Raw genomic sequence first — 12939 nt, forward strand, 5'->3', positions numbered from 1 at the left:
CTACTACCCCGATATCCCCCAACTAGAGCTCTACTACCCCAATATCCCCCAACTAGAGCTCTACTACCCCAATATCCCCCAACTAGAGCTCTACTACCCCAATACCCCCCCAACTAGAGCTCTACTACCCCGATATCCCCCAACTAGAGCTCTACTACCCCAATATCCCCCAACTAGAGCTCTACTACCCCAATACCCCCCAACTAGAGCTCTACTACCCGATACCCCCCAGCTAAAGCCCTACTACCCTGATTACCCCAACTAAAGCTCTACTACCCCAGTACCCCCCAACTAGAGCTCTACTACCCCGATACCCCCCAGCTAGAGCCCTACTACCCTGATTTCCCCAACTAAAACTCTACTACCCTCCAAATCGGAGCTCTACTACTCTACCACATTCTATCTACACCCTCTGTCAGTGTACCCCCATACCTTGTACACTCCCTGGCAGCATAGCCCCCATACCACCCAAACCCCCCCTGTCAGAATACCCCCCTATACACCCTCTGGTCAGTATGCCCCTATACCATACTATAGGTATACCACATACACCCCCCTGGTCAGTATACCCCCCTATCCCCCTGGGGTGTTGGAAGACCCCATTGTTGTGTTGGGGGGCTCACTATACATCAGACCTCGGTTTGTTATTGGAGGTTCCATCCTCTCTTATGAGGTTTAGTAGAGACCTCTGTAGATACGTCCGTCACTGCCGTCCTCTGAGGACCTTTATTGATGAATTGTGCAGAGCAGTGCCCACCATGAGCTGTGTATGATCTGCCCTGCGGGTCCAAAGACACAGAGCGGGTCACACACAGCCTTACCCTCATTGTCATCAGAGAAATAAACAAATCACAACTGTCTTCATTGTGCTCCAATGTATAAAATCTGTCCATGTGTGGTGTGGAGTGTGCAGGAGACGGTGGAGGTCTCCTATGGGGGGGGGTGATCCCTCCCAATCCCCCTCTTCACCCTGCTGTTGGAGGAGGGGAGTTTACAGAGAACTAAACAGTTACATTTGAAAATGTAACTTTTTCTGTATCTTCTGTTTACCTGACAATTATCACAAGTAGATACAATGTAGCTCTTCGTAATCATTTGCTTTTTGGATAGAGTGGAGAGGGATTAGAAGTGGACTTTCAGTCATATTCTTTTCAACTTTCCATCTATTAAATCTTCTGCCCTTGTTGTTTTATCTTTGGATCGTAAAAAAAAAAAAAATCTGCCATTAAATCCCTTATACAGCCCACTTCCTGTTCCCTTATACAGCCCACTTCCTGTTCCCTTATACAGCCCACTTCCTGTTCCCTTATACGGCCCACTTCCTGTTCCCTTATACGGCCCACTTCCTGTTCCCTGATACGGCCCACTTCCTGTTCCCTGATACGGCCCACTTCCTGTTCCCTGATACGGCCCACTTCCTGTTCCCTGATACGGCCCACTTCCTGTTCCCTGATACGGCCCACTTCCTGTTCCCTGATACGGCCCACTTCCTGTTCCCTTATGCGGCCCACTTCCTGTTCCCTTATGCGGCCCACTTCCTGTTCCCTTATGCGGCCCACTTCCTGTTCCCTTATGCGGCCCACTTCCTGTTCCCTTATGCGGCCCACTTCCTGTTCCCTTATACGGCCCACCTCCTGTTCCCTTATACGGCCCACCTCCTGTTCCCTTATACGGCCCACCTCCTGTTCCCTTATACGGCCCACCTCCTGTTCCCTTATACGGCCCACCTCCTGTTCCCTTATACGGCCCACCTCCTGTTCCCTTATACGGCCCACCTCCTGTTCCCTTATACGGCCCACCTCCTGTTCCCTTATACGGCCCACTTCCTGTTCCCTGAGAGCTGCAGAGCTGGAGGTGTGTGTCTGTGTAAACCTGGGAAGTGAACAGGCAGCTGCCGACAGTTAAAATGGCTGCAGCCAGACTCAGTGGAGGGAGATTTCTGCAGCATATTTGGCAAATACAGAATCGCAGTACAGTGGAACCTCAGATTGCGAGTAACGTGGTTAATGAGCATTTTGCAATACGAGCGCAGTGTGTTTTAAAAAATCCTGACTCGGTTTGCGAGTGTTGTCTCTGGCTGCCCTTTGGCCTTTCCGTGTATTTCCGAGGCTCACCGGCGCCCCCCACCTCTGGCCACATGCGGTATTGCATGCCATTGAAGTCAATGCGCAAAAAATTATTTTCGTTTTCAATGACTTCTATGGGGAAACTCGCTTTGATATGCGAGTGCTTTGGATTACAAGCATTCTCCTGGAACGGATTTTGCTCGTAATCCGAGGTTCCACTGTATATATAAAATAATGTCCAAAGTGGTTGGAGGGAAGCTTCAGAATGGCAAAGATGTTTTTATTACAAATTATGCAGTTCCTCTTTAAAGTGATACTAAAGTGTTTTTTTAATTTTTTTGTTTAAAAATATTAAACCTGTTATACTTGCTTCCTCTGTGCAATTGGTTTTTCACAGAGCAGCCCAAATCCTCCTCTTCTTTGGTCCCTCGCCGGTGCTCCTGGCCCCTCCCTCCTGCCCCCACAGCAAGCAGCTTGCTATGGGGGGCACCCGAGCCAAGCCACTGTTGTGTGTGTCCATTCAGACACAGAGCCACAGCCCGCCCCACCCCCTTTCTCTCCTCATTGGCTCGCTGACTCACTTCCAATGAGGAGGGGGGTGTCCCGGGCACACTACTGTGGGCACCCGGCTGTGACGGCTTGTTGCCTCATAGCCAGGTGCGCACTGAGCATGCGCGAGTCACGCTGCGCCTCCTGAATGGTCGGGTAATATTCTGGGACAGGAGAACTTCCTAGGTCTTCCTCCTCTGACCAGCTGTTGGGCCCTCCTCCTCTGACCCGCTGTTGGGCCCTCCGCCTCTGACCCGCTGTTGGGCCCTCCGCCTCTGACCCGCTGTTGGGCCCTCCGCCTCTGACCCGCTGTTGGGCCCTCCTCCTCTGTCCGGCTGTTGGGCCCTCCTCCTCTGTCCGGCTGTCGGGCCCTCCTCCTCTGACCCGCTGTCGGGCCCTCCGCCTCTGACCCGCTGTTGGGCCCTCCGCCTCTGACCCGCTGTTGGGCCCTCCGCCTCTGACCCGCTGTTGGGCCCTCCGCCTCTGACCCGCTGTTGGGCCCTCCGCCTCTGACCCGCTGTTGGGCCCTCCTCCTCTGTCCGGCTGTTGGGCCCTCCTCCTCTGTCCGGCTGTTGGGCCCTCCTCCTCTGTCCGGCTGTTGGGCCCTCCTCCTCTGTCCGGCTGTTGGGCCCTCCTCCTCTGTCCGGCTGTTGGGCCCTCCTCCTCTGTCCGGCTGTTGGGCCCTCCTCCTCTGTCCGGCTGTTGGGCCCTCCTCCTCTGTCCGGCTGTTGGGCCCTCCTCCTCTGTCCGGCTGTTGGGCCCTCCTCCTCTGTCCGGCTGTTGGGCCCTCCTCCTCTGTCCGGCTGTTGGGCCCTCCTCCTCTGTCCGGCTGTTGGGCCCTCCTCCTCTGTCCGGCTGTTGGGCCCTCCTCCTCTGTCCGGCTGTTGGGCCCTCTTCCTCTGTCCGGCTGTTGGGCCCTCCTCCTCTTTCCGGCTGTTGGGCCCTCCTCCTCTGTCCGGCTGTTGGGCCCTCCTCCTCTTTCCGGCTGTTGGGCCCTCCTCCTCTGTCCGGCTGTTGGGCCCTCCTCCTCTGTCCGGCTGTTGGGCCCTCGTCCTCTGTCCCGCTGTTGGGCCCTTGTCCTCTGTCCTGCTGTTGGCCCCTCCTCCTCTGTCCCGCTGTTGGCCCCTCCTCCTCTGGCCCGCTGTTGGCTCACTGACAGTCCCATTCACTTTAATGGGACGGCTGGTGATGCTGCAGTGACACAACAAGGTGAGGGACGTGGCGGCAGAAGGTGATTGGACGCCTGCTAACAGTTGCTGCCATGATGGGTCTGAAATGACAGGTGCTCTTTAAATGTAAGGACTTATTCTTGCTGGTAGTTAGAATCTTAAAAGTGGTTGTAAATCCTATCAAAAAAAGAAAAAACTTCAAGACAAAGGCATAATGAGCTAGTGTGGGGGGGCAGAGGGACCTTGTCCCAGCACTGGGGTACCATGGTGGCTCTACCCCATTCCCCATCTATTTACCTGTATGGGGGAGGGGCTCGGGGCGATCGCCCCCATTGTGTCCGGATCTCATTTATGACCCCCTGATTAATGTTTAATTATTAATGGTTCACATGGAGTCTCGGTAGAAGAATCGGGTACAAAGTACTGATGGCGAGCGGAGAGCGTTTACAGAGTGACGTCAGCGGGGGGGAATGAGACGAAGGCGCACTTCTCTACACCAGTCTCCTGTACATCGGGCGGGTCTTTTGAATGACTGAAGATTGTGCACGAGCGATCGATGAGATAACAATCGGGTTTTCCAACTTTGTATAATTTAACCACTTCCGGACCGCCTCCTGCACATATACGTTGGCAGAATGGCACGGCTGGGCACAAGCACGTATATATACGTCCTGTACTTGTATCCATCCGTGGGTCGTGGGCGCGCGCCCGCGGCGCGCTCCGGGACCGCGGGTCCCGCGGACCCGATCACCGCTCGAGTGCGGCGATCGGTCCCCCGGAGCTGAAGAACGGGGAGAGCCGTGTGTAAACACGGCTTCCCCGTGCTTCACTGTGGCGGCGTATCGATCGCGTCATCCCCTTTATACGGGAGACACGATCGATGACGTCACACCTACAGCCACACCCCCCTACAGTTGTAAACACACACAAAGTGAACCCTAACTCCTACAGCGCCCCCTGTGGTTAACTCCCAAACTGCAACTGTCATTTTCACAATAAACCATGCAATTTAAATGCATTTTTTTGCTGTGAAAATGACAATGGTCCCAAAAATGTGTCAAAATTGTCCGAAGTGTCCGCCATAATGTCGCAGTCACGAAAAAAATCTCTGATCGCCGCCATTAGTAGTAAAAAAAAGAAAAATGCAATAGAACTATCCCCTATTTTGTAAACGCTATAAATTTTGCGCAAACCAACCGATAAACGATTATTGCGATTTTTTTTTTTTACCAAAAATAGGTAGAAGAATACGTATCGGCCTAAACTGAGGAAAAAAAAAAATTATATATGTTTTTGGGGGATATTTATTATAGCAAAAAGTAAAAAATATTGCATTTTTTTCAAAATTGTCGCTCTATTTTTGTTTATAGCGCAAAAACTAAAAACCGCAGATGTGATCAAATACCACCAAAAGAAAGCTCTATTTGTGGGGGAAAAAGGACGCTAATTTTGTTTGGGAGCCACGTCGCACGACCGCGCAATTGTCTGTTAAAGCGACGCAGTCCCGAACTGTAAAAACACCTTGGGTCTTTAGCCAGCATATTGGTCCGGGGCTTAACTGGTTAAAGAGGATCTTCTGTGCACCACAAACTAAAAAGATGACTGAAGGTCCGCTTTAACGAAAAGTCTCCCTCCTCCTCTCCTGAAAACTCCTGGGGTGTATGACATCATTTGCCTAGGCAAGAAACCAGGAAGTAACTGAAGAAATGTAAAAAAAAAAGAAAAAAGTTTGAAACCAGTAAACATAATATACTTTCCTATCTATTTACTGACGCTAGCAGCAGAAGGATTAAAAATAATGTTGACTGGGAGAGGGAAGTTGCACTTTAAAAGTCAGCAGCTACAGTATTTGAATAGACTGTGTGCAAAGCCACGTGGTGGCTCAACGCGATTGGCACTGCGCTGACAAGCCATTCACCTCTGCAGCCAGGGGTTCTGATCCCGGTCTCGGCTACATGTGAATTGAGTTTGGTGGTCTCAGCCCGGCTCCCGGTGGGTGTGCTATGCGAGGTAAGCCTGCGCTTAGTACGCCCACCCCCCTCCCACAAAAAAAACACCACACCTACACGCACTCGAAATTGGGTTAACATGCACGCACTTTGACCACGCGGTCTTTAAAAAGAGAGGCGAAGGACTAACGGGGCTGGTTGAGCGGGCCAATCCTCTCACTCCCTTATAGGGAGTCCCTCTGCCCCGTTGGGCTTCAAAGCGGAGCAGGTAGGGCGGGCTGTGTGGGAGGACCCCCTCACACACCCGCCATTGCCACCCGGGGCATGGAGAAAGGTGGCAGATTGCCTCTGGGGGAGGCCTGCCTACTCCCAACTCCTGCAGTCCGGCTCCTCTCTCGAGTACACGCACAAAATACACTTTAAAAGAAAAAAAAAAAAATGCTCTGAAGAGTGATCCAAGCCCTAAAATTTGGATTTCAAACTTGATGATCCATAATCTTGGGTTCAGCACTCCACCAATGTCTTTTTTTTGCCCAGTCCCCAGGACTAGATCATGAGATGATCATCAGAAATGGGGTCAGCTGATGTGACTGTGGAGAGGATCATACACTGACAGGGACGGAGATTCACAGAGACATGAGAGCGTTCTGATAGAGATGGAATAATACAGCCGGGATGGTTGTACACAGAGCTGCCCCCCCCCCCCCCCTCCTCACATTCCATCCACATCCCATACATTCTTCACATTCCCTTTCACCAAGTCAGAGTTTTCAGTATTTTTTTTTTTTTTTAATGAACAAAATATTTACAAAAATGTGAGGGGTGTACTGACTTTTGTGAGATACTGTATGTCCGGCGAGTAAATTGTAATGGTATTAAAACTGCTGTATCCTAATACAATGTTACCAAATAATTATTTTATATTGCATTTATTTTATACATGTAACACATCCACACATCATAGTATAGTAACCTAGTAATACCATCTTCTTGATCCAAAAAGACCAGGGGTGCCCAACCTTTTGAAGCACGAGGGCCACTTAAGCGACTTGGTAACCGGTCGCGGGCCACAATCAGCGGAGCGGGCAGATGTCAGGTCTGTGTCCGCTCTGCATATGCAGAGCGGACACGGACACAGCCTGATATATACACACACACACAGGGCTTTTTTTCTCGGAGAATAGGTGCAGGAACTCCCCCCTTCTGAATCCCCCATTGTCTACGCGCCCTACACTCCTCTGAGCACCATCCCTTGGTCCTACCCCCTGCCCACCTCCCAGTACTGTCCCCAAGTATAATTTTGTGGTGCTAAATAATTTGTTAGCTGCACACTTGACTTTCCTCGAAGCGCACACAGGGGAGGGGAGAAGGAGCAGATCAGCTGTGTCTCCTTTCTTATTATTCCGTGTGAGAAAGGAAGGAGGGGGAGAAAACGATCAATGCTGGCTCTGACGTCACTGGTTGCTAGATGCGAGGCAGCTCTAGCAACCAGTGGCTGGGAGTAGACTCAAGAGGTGGAGGAGGAGCCGGCAATACAGCGGCTCAGTCCATACCTGTCCCCTGCCTTCCCGTTGTCTGTTTTTTTAATTGGGGGTATAATGTTGGGGGGGGGGGGGGCATGGCCACCTATGCCCCCACTAGTGACACCACGTCAGCACACCTAATGCCCCTACATACATTCAGTGCCGGAACTTTTTTCCCTCACGTTCCTGCTGAAAAAAATAAATAATATATATATATATATATAAACACAGCATGGTACAGACAAAAATTGGTTGTGATATTCCTAAGGTATAAACATGTTAGTGGCATCAAAATATCTTGGCGCGTTTCGTGGAAGACCTCCACTCATCAGGAGCAGATACGAAATAGATATCTATAGATATTAATGGATAGTTGTAATGAACAATGGGTCTCGTAAGAGAGAGGTGGTGGGAAGGGGAGGGGGTAAAAAATAAAGAAAGAAATATTAGCTGTGTTGCTCGGGCCAATACTGAACAGATATGACAACAAATGTACTGATATTCAGACGTGTAATCCGGTGTTATTTTTATGTACAGCTGGAAGAAGCCGGACAGGTGTTCCTGCTCATGAAGAAAGATTACCGAATCTCCCGGAACGTTCGCTTGGCTTGGTTCCTGTCAAACCTCTATCAGCCCATCTCTTCAGTTCCCGAATCGGAGCAGGTATGTATGGACTGATAATAATAATAATATTATACAGGATTTATATTGCACCAACAGTTTGCACAGTGCTTAACCACTTCATTACTGGCCACTTAACCACTTCCGGACCACCGCATGTACATTTACGTCGGCAGAATGGCACGGACAGGCACATTGCCTAGACGTGGGTCGGGGGTCCGATCGGGACCCCCCCCCCCCCGCTACATGCGGCGGTCGGTAAGCCTCAGGGAGCGATCCAGGACGAGGGCGCGGCTATTCGTTTCTAGCCGCCCCCTCGCGATCGCTCCCTGGAGCTGAAGAACGGGTAGAGCCGTATGTAAACACGGCTTCCCCGTGCTTCACTGTGGCGGCTGCATCGATCGAGTGATCCCTTTTATAGGGAGACTCGATCGATGACGTCAGACCTACAGCCACACCCCCCTACAGTTGTAAACACACACTAGGTGAACCCTAACTCCTACAGCGCCCCCTGTGGTTAACTCCCAAACTGCAACTGTCATTTTCACAATCAACAATGCAATTTAAATGCATTTTTTGCTGTGAAAATGACAATGGTCCCAAAAATGTGTCAAAATTGTCCGCCATAATGTCGCAGTCACGAAAAAAATCGCTGATCGCCGCCATTAGTAGTAAAAAAAAAAAAAAAAATAATAAAACTATCCCCTATTTTGTAAATGCTACAAATTTGGCGCAAGCCAATCGATAAACACTTATCGCGATTTTTTTTATTTATTTTTTACCAAAAATAGGTAGAAGAATACGTATCGGCCTAAACTGAGGACAAATAAAATTTTATATATGTTTTTCGGGGATATTTATTATAGCAAAAAGTAAAAAATATTGATAAAATACCACCAAAAGAAAGCTCTATTTGTGGGGAAAAAAGGACGCCAATTTTGTTTGGGAGCCACGTCGCACGACCGCGCAATTGTCAGTTAAAGCGACGCAGTGCCGAATTGTAAAAACCCCTTCGGTCATTTAGTAGCATATTGGTCCGGGGCTTAAGTGGTTAAACCCCCTTCCTGCCCAGACCAATTTTCAGCTTTCAGCGCTGACACATTTTGAATGACAATTGCACGGTCTTGCTACACTGTACACAAATTATATTTTTATCATTTTTTTCCCACAAATAGAGCTTTATTTTGGTGGTATTTGATCACCTCTGCGGTTTTTATTTTTTGCGCTATAAACAAAAATATTTTTTACTTTTTGTTATAATAATATCCCAATTTCTTTTAAAAAAAAAAAAAAAAATAGTTTTCTTCGTTTTAGGCCGATACGTATTCTTCTACATATTTTAGTTAAAAAAAATGGCAATAAGCATATATTGATTGGTTTGCGCAAAAGTTATAGCGCCTACAAAATAGGGGATAGATTTATGTTTTTTTTCTTTTTTTTTTTTTTTTTTTTTTTTTTTTTTACTAGTAATGGCGGCGATCTGCGTTTTTTTTTTTTTTTTTTTGTCAGGCCTGCGATATTGCGGCGGACACATCGGACACTTTTGACACAATTTTGGGACCATTCACATTTATACAGCGATCAGTGCTATAAATAATGCACTAATTACTGTATAAATTTGACTGGCAGGTAAGAGGTTAACACTAGGGGGTGAGGAAGGGCTTAAATGTATTCACTGGGCGTGTTCTAACTGTGGGGGAGGGGACTGACTGGGGGAGGTGACCGATGCTGTGTCCCTATGTACAAGGGACACAGATCGGTCTCCTCTCTCCCTAACAGGACGTGGAGCTCTGTGTTTACACACACAGAGCTCCACATCCCTGCTGTCACCGCCGATCGCGGGTACCTGGCGGACATCGCGGCCACCAGGCACACGCATCGGCATCTCAGCGGTGCGCCGGGCACAGTGTTTCCCCGCTCTGCGCCCTCAGCGGCGCACGCGGGGAATGCACATAAAATGCAGTTGAGAGCCGCGCTGTGGACGTCGTTCGTCTATAGCGTGGCTCTCAAGTGGTTAAAGTAATATTAACCACTTCCACGTACTTTTACTGCGGCAGGGCGGTCATTAGCGCAAAATCACATCCAGGTACACTGCGGCTTCTTCCGGGTCTGGGGCGCATGAGCACCGCCAGCCACCCGCTTTCGCTACACCGGAGCACATAAACACACCACACATGCAGAAACACATTGGACTGCGTTTTCTATGGTGTAAACCGGGCCAAAGTTTTTTTTTCATTTGCCCAATGGTTCCTCCCCTTCAATATAAGACTTTCCATTGTGTATATTTTTCAGGTCTTACATGACGATGAATTGGAAGTGGTCAGTGTCCTACCTCATGGATGGCAGCCCGACGAGCCTGTCCGCCCCGGCCCTTTCCTCCTCGTGCCATCAACGTGGGTGACTTTTCTTGCACGCCGATACCGATTTGTCATTGAACTGGATCTCAGTCCCTCTACAGGAATTGTGGTAATGAACTCCGGATCATCCTTGCATTCATTGTTGTACCTTTTTTAAAGCGTTTGTAAACCTAAGGCATGAAATATGAACAAAGCATATCCCTCTATAGACGTGACGGCGAAAATTGGCACCACAGATCTTTTGGAACTACATTTCCCAGGAAACTCAATTACACTGCAGAGTGCAGGAGCATCATGGGAAATGTAGTTCCAAAACAGCTGGAGTGCCAAGATTCACCATCAATACACTATATCAGGGGTCTCCAAACTTTCTAAACAAAGGGCCAGTTTACTGTCCTTCAGATTTTTTGGGGGCCGGACTGCGGCCAGTGGGAGTAAACCATTCCCTTTAATTGGTTTTAGTGGAAGGACTAGTGCCCTATTGATATCGGTGGGAGGAGTAGAACCCCGTCCTTGGTGTCAGTGAAAGGTATAGAACCCCGTCCTTGGTGTCAGTGGGAGGAATAGAACCCCGTCCTTGGTGTCAGTGGGAGGAATAGAACCCCGTCCTTGGTGTCAGTGGGAGGAATAGAACCCCGTCTTTGGTGTCAGTGGGAGGAATAGAACCTCGTCCTTGGTTTCAGTGGGAGGAATAGAACCCCGTCCTTGGTGTCAGTGAGAGGAATAGAACCCCGTCCTTGGTGTCAGTGAGAGGAATAGAACCCCGTCCTTGGTGTCAGTGGGAGGAATAGAACCCCGTCCATGGTGTCAGTGGGAGGAATAGAACCCCGTCCTTGGTGTCAGTGGGAGGAATAGAACCCCGTCCTTGGTGTCAGTGGGAGGAATAGAACCCCGTCCTTGGTGTCAGTGGGAGGAATAGAACCTCGTCCTTGGTGTCAGTGGGAGGAATAGAACCCCGTCCTTGGTGTCAGTGGGAGGAATAGAACCCTGTCCTTGGTGTCAGTGGGAGGAATAGAACCCCATCCTTGGTGTCAGTGGGAGGAATAGAACCCTGTCCTTGGTGTCAGTGGGAGGAATAGAACCCCGTCCTTGGTGTCAGTGGAAGGAATAGAACCCTGTCCTTGGTGTCAGTGGGAGGAATAGAACCCCGTCATTGATGTCAGTGGGAGGAATAGAACCCCGTCTTTGGTGTCAGTGGGAGGAATAGAACCCCCGTCCTTGGTGTCAGTGGGAGGAATAGAACCCCGTCCTTGGTGTCAGTGGGAGGAATAGAACCCCGTCCTTGGTGTCAGTGGGAGGAATAGAACCCCGTCCTTGATGTCAGTGGGAGGAATAGAACCCCGTCCTTGATGTCAGTGGGAGGAATAGAACCCCGTCCTTGGTGTCGGTGGGAGGAATAGAACCCCGTCCTTGATGTCGGTGGGAGGAATAGAACCCCGTCTTTGGTGTCGGTGGGAGGAATAGAACCTCGTCCTTGGTGTCAGTGGGAGGAATAGAACCCCGTCCTTGATGTCAGTGGGAGGAATAGAACCCCGTCCTTGGTTTCAGTGGGAGGAAGTGCACCCCATCTTTGGTGTTAGTGGGAGGAATAGTTCCCCATTCTTGGTGCCAGTTGTGGATGTAATAGTGCCCCAAGGGCCGGATAGAGGCAAGCAAAGGACCACATCTGGCCCCAGGGCCACAGTTTGGAGACCACTGCTCTATAGTGTGTACTTGTCTCAGTCCAGAGCACTATGTGTGATTTCTGTCTGCTGCTTCATTCCTCTGCTATCTGCATGACTCACTTTTGACAAGTTTTCCCTGACACCAAGAGAAATATTGGGGACCGGGGAGAGAGCATCAGCACACAGCCTGGGATTGATGGCTTCAGCTCCTGCCACAGGAGGCAGTGCAGGGGTCCCTGAAGGCAAAGGAGTCTGTGGTCCTTGAAGTCACAGGATCACAGAGGTCACTGGAGACACAGGGCTCAGCGGAGACACAGGGGGTCTGAGGGCAAAAAATGTAGCTAACCCTTGCAGTGCTGGGACAACCCCACAGCAAGGGGAGAATATTCAGGTTTTTCTGTTCAGTTTGTAAAGAGAAGATCAATAAAACATTTGATTATATCCTGTTCAGCTAATGACCTGTCCTTGATTTCTCTTCAGTCTTCTCCCTGATGATTTCTCTTTTTCTCTAAACACAGGATGACTCCACAGAAGAAATCATCTTTGATGAGATCTTCTATTCCCTGTCGCGCTGTCTGCTGGGGCTTCTCAGGCCGTTCCTCATCCCCGGATCCAACGTGGTGTTTCAGCCAGAGATCTATGTTACAATTCAGGCCTATTCTTCCATTATCGGTCTGCAGAGTCATCAGGTAACTGAACACGGTATTATCGCTGCTGTTTTGAAACAGCAAATTCCAGCATGCACCTGAGACTTGTAGTACCTCCCCAACTGAGGGTATGCAGGTTTTGTAGAGCAGGCTCTAGCTTTTATGTTCCTTCTGCAGGTTCTGGTCCAGGGTTGTCGCCTGGAGGAGCAGAAGCTGCCGGCCTTTCTCCAGCATGTCCAACTGCAGCTGGGCGCCTTCGAGAATAAGATCGCCGAGATGCTTCAACAGCAGTATCGACCGCTCACTCAGGTAGGCATAAACCTCGGGGACATTTGGGGGTACTCTTGGTTCACCCACATGAAACCAGCTGGACCCCATTCTTCATGGACCTTCT

At 49.8% G+C, this 12939-nt stretch overlaps 1 protein-coding gene across 4 annotated transcripts in view; it reads left to right on the forward strand.

The window, feature by feature from the left end:
• SZT2 (SZT2 subunit of KICSTOR complex) overlaps positions 1 to 12939 on the forward strand; it is a 223145-nt gene that overhangs the window by 2660 nt on the left and 207546 nt on the right. For all 4 annotated transcript variants that reach the window (XM_040360883.1, XM_040360884.1, XM_040360885.1 and 1 more), the window contains exons 2-5: positions 7794 to 7919; positions 10170 to 10343; positions 12417 to 12587; positions 12723 to 12854. In XM_040360883.1, coding sequence (XP_040216817.1) covers positions 7794 to 7919; positions 10170 to 10343; positions 12417 to 12587; positions 12723 to 12854 — 603 coding nt within the window. The remainder of the gene's footprint in view (positions 1 to 7793; positions 7920 to 10169; positions 10344 to 12416; positions 12588 to 12722; positions 12855 to 12939) is intronic.

Source organism: Rana temporaria, chromosome 7 (assembly GCF_905171775.1).
Source record: "Rana temporaria chromosome 7, aRanTem1.1, whole genome shotgun sequence".
In the NCBI taxonomy this organism is placed as follows: Eukaryota; Metazoa; Chordata; class Amphibia; order Anura; family Ranidae; genus Rana; species Rana temporaria.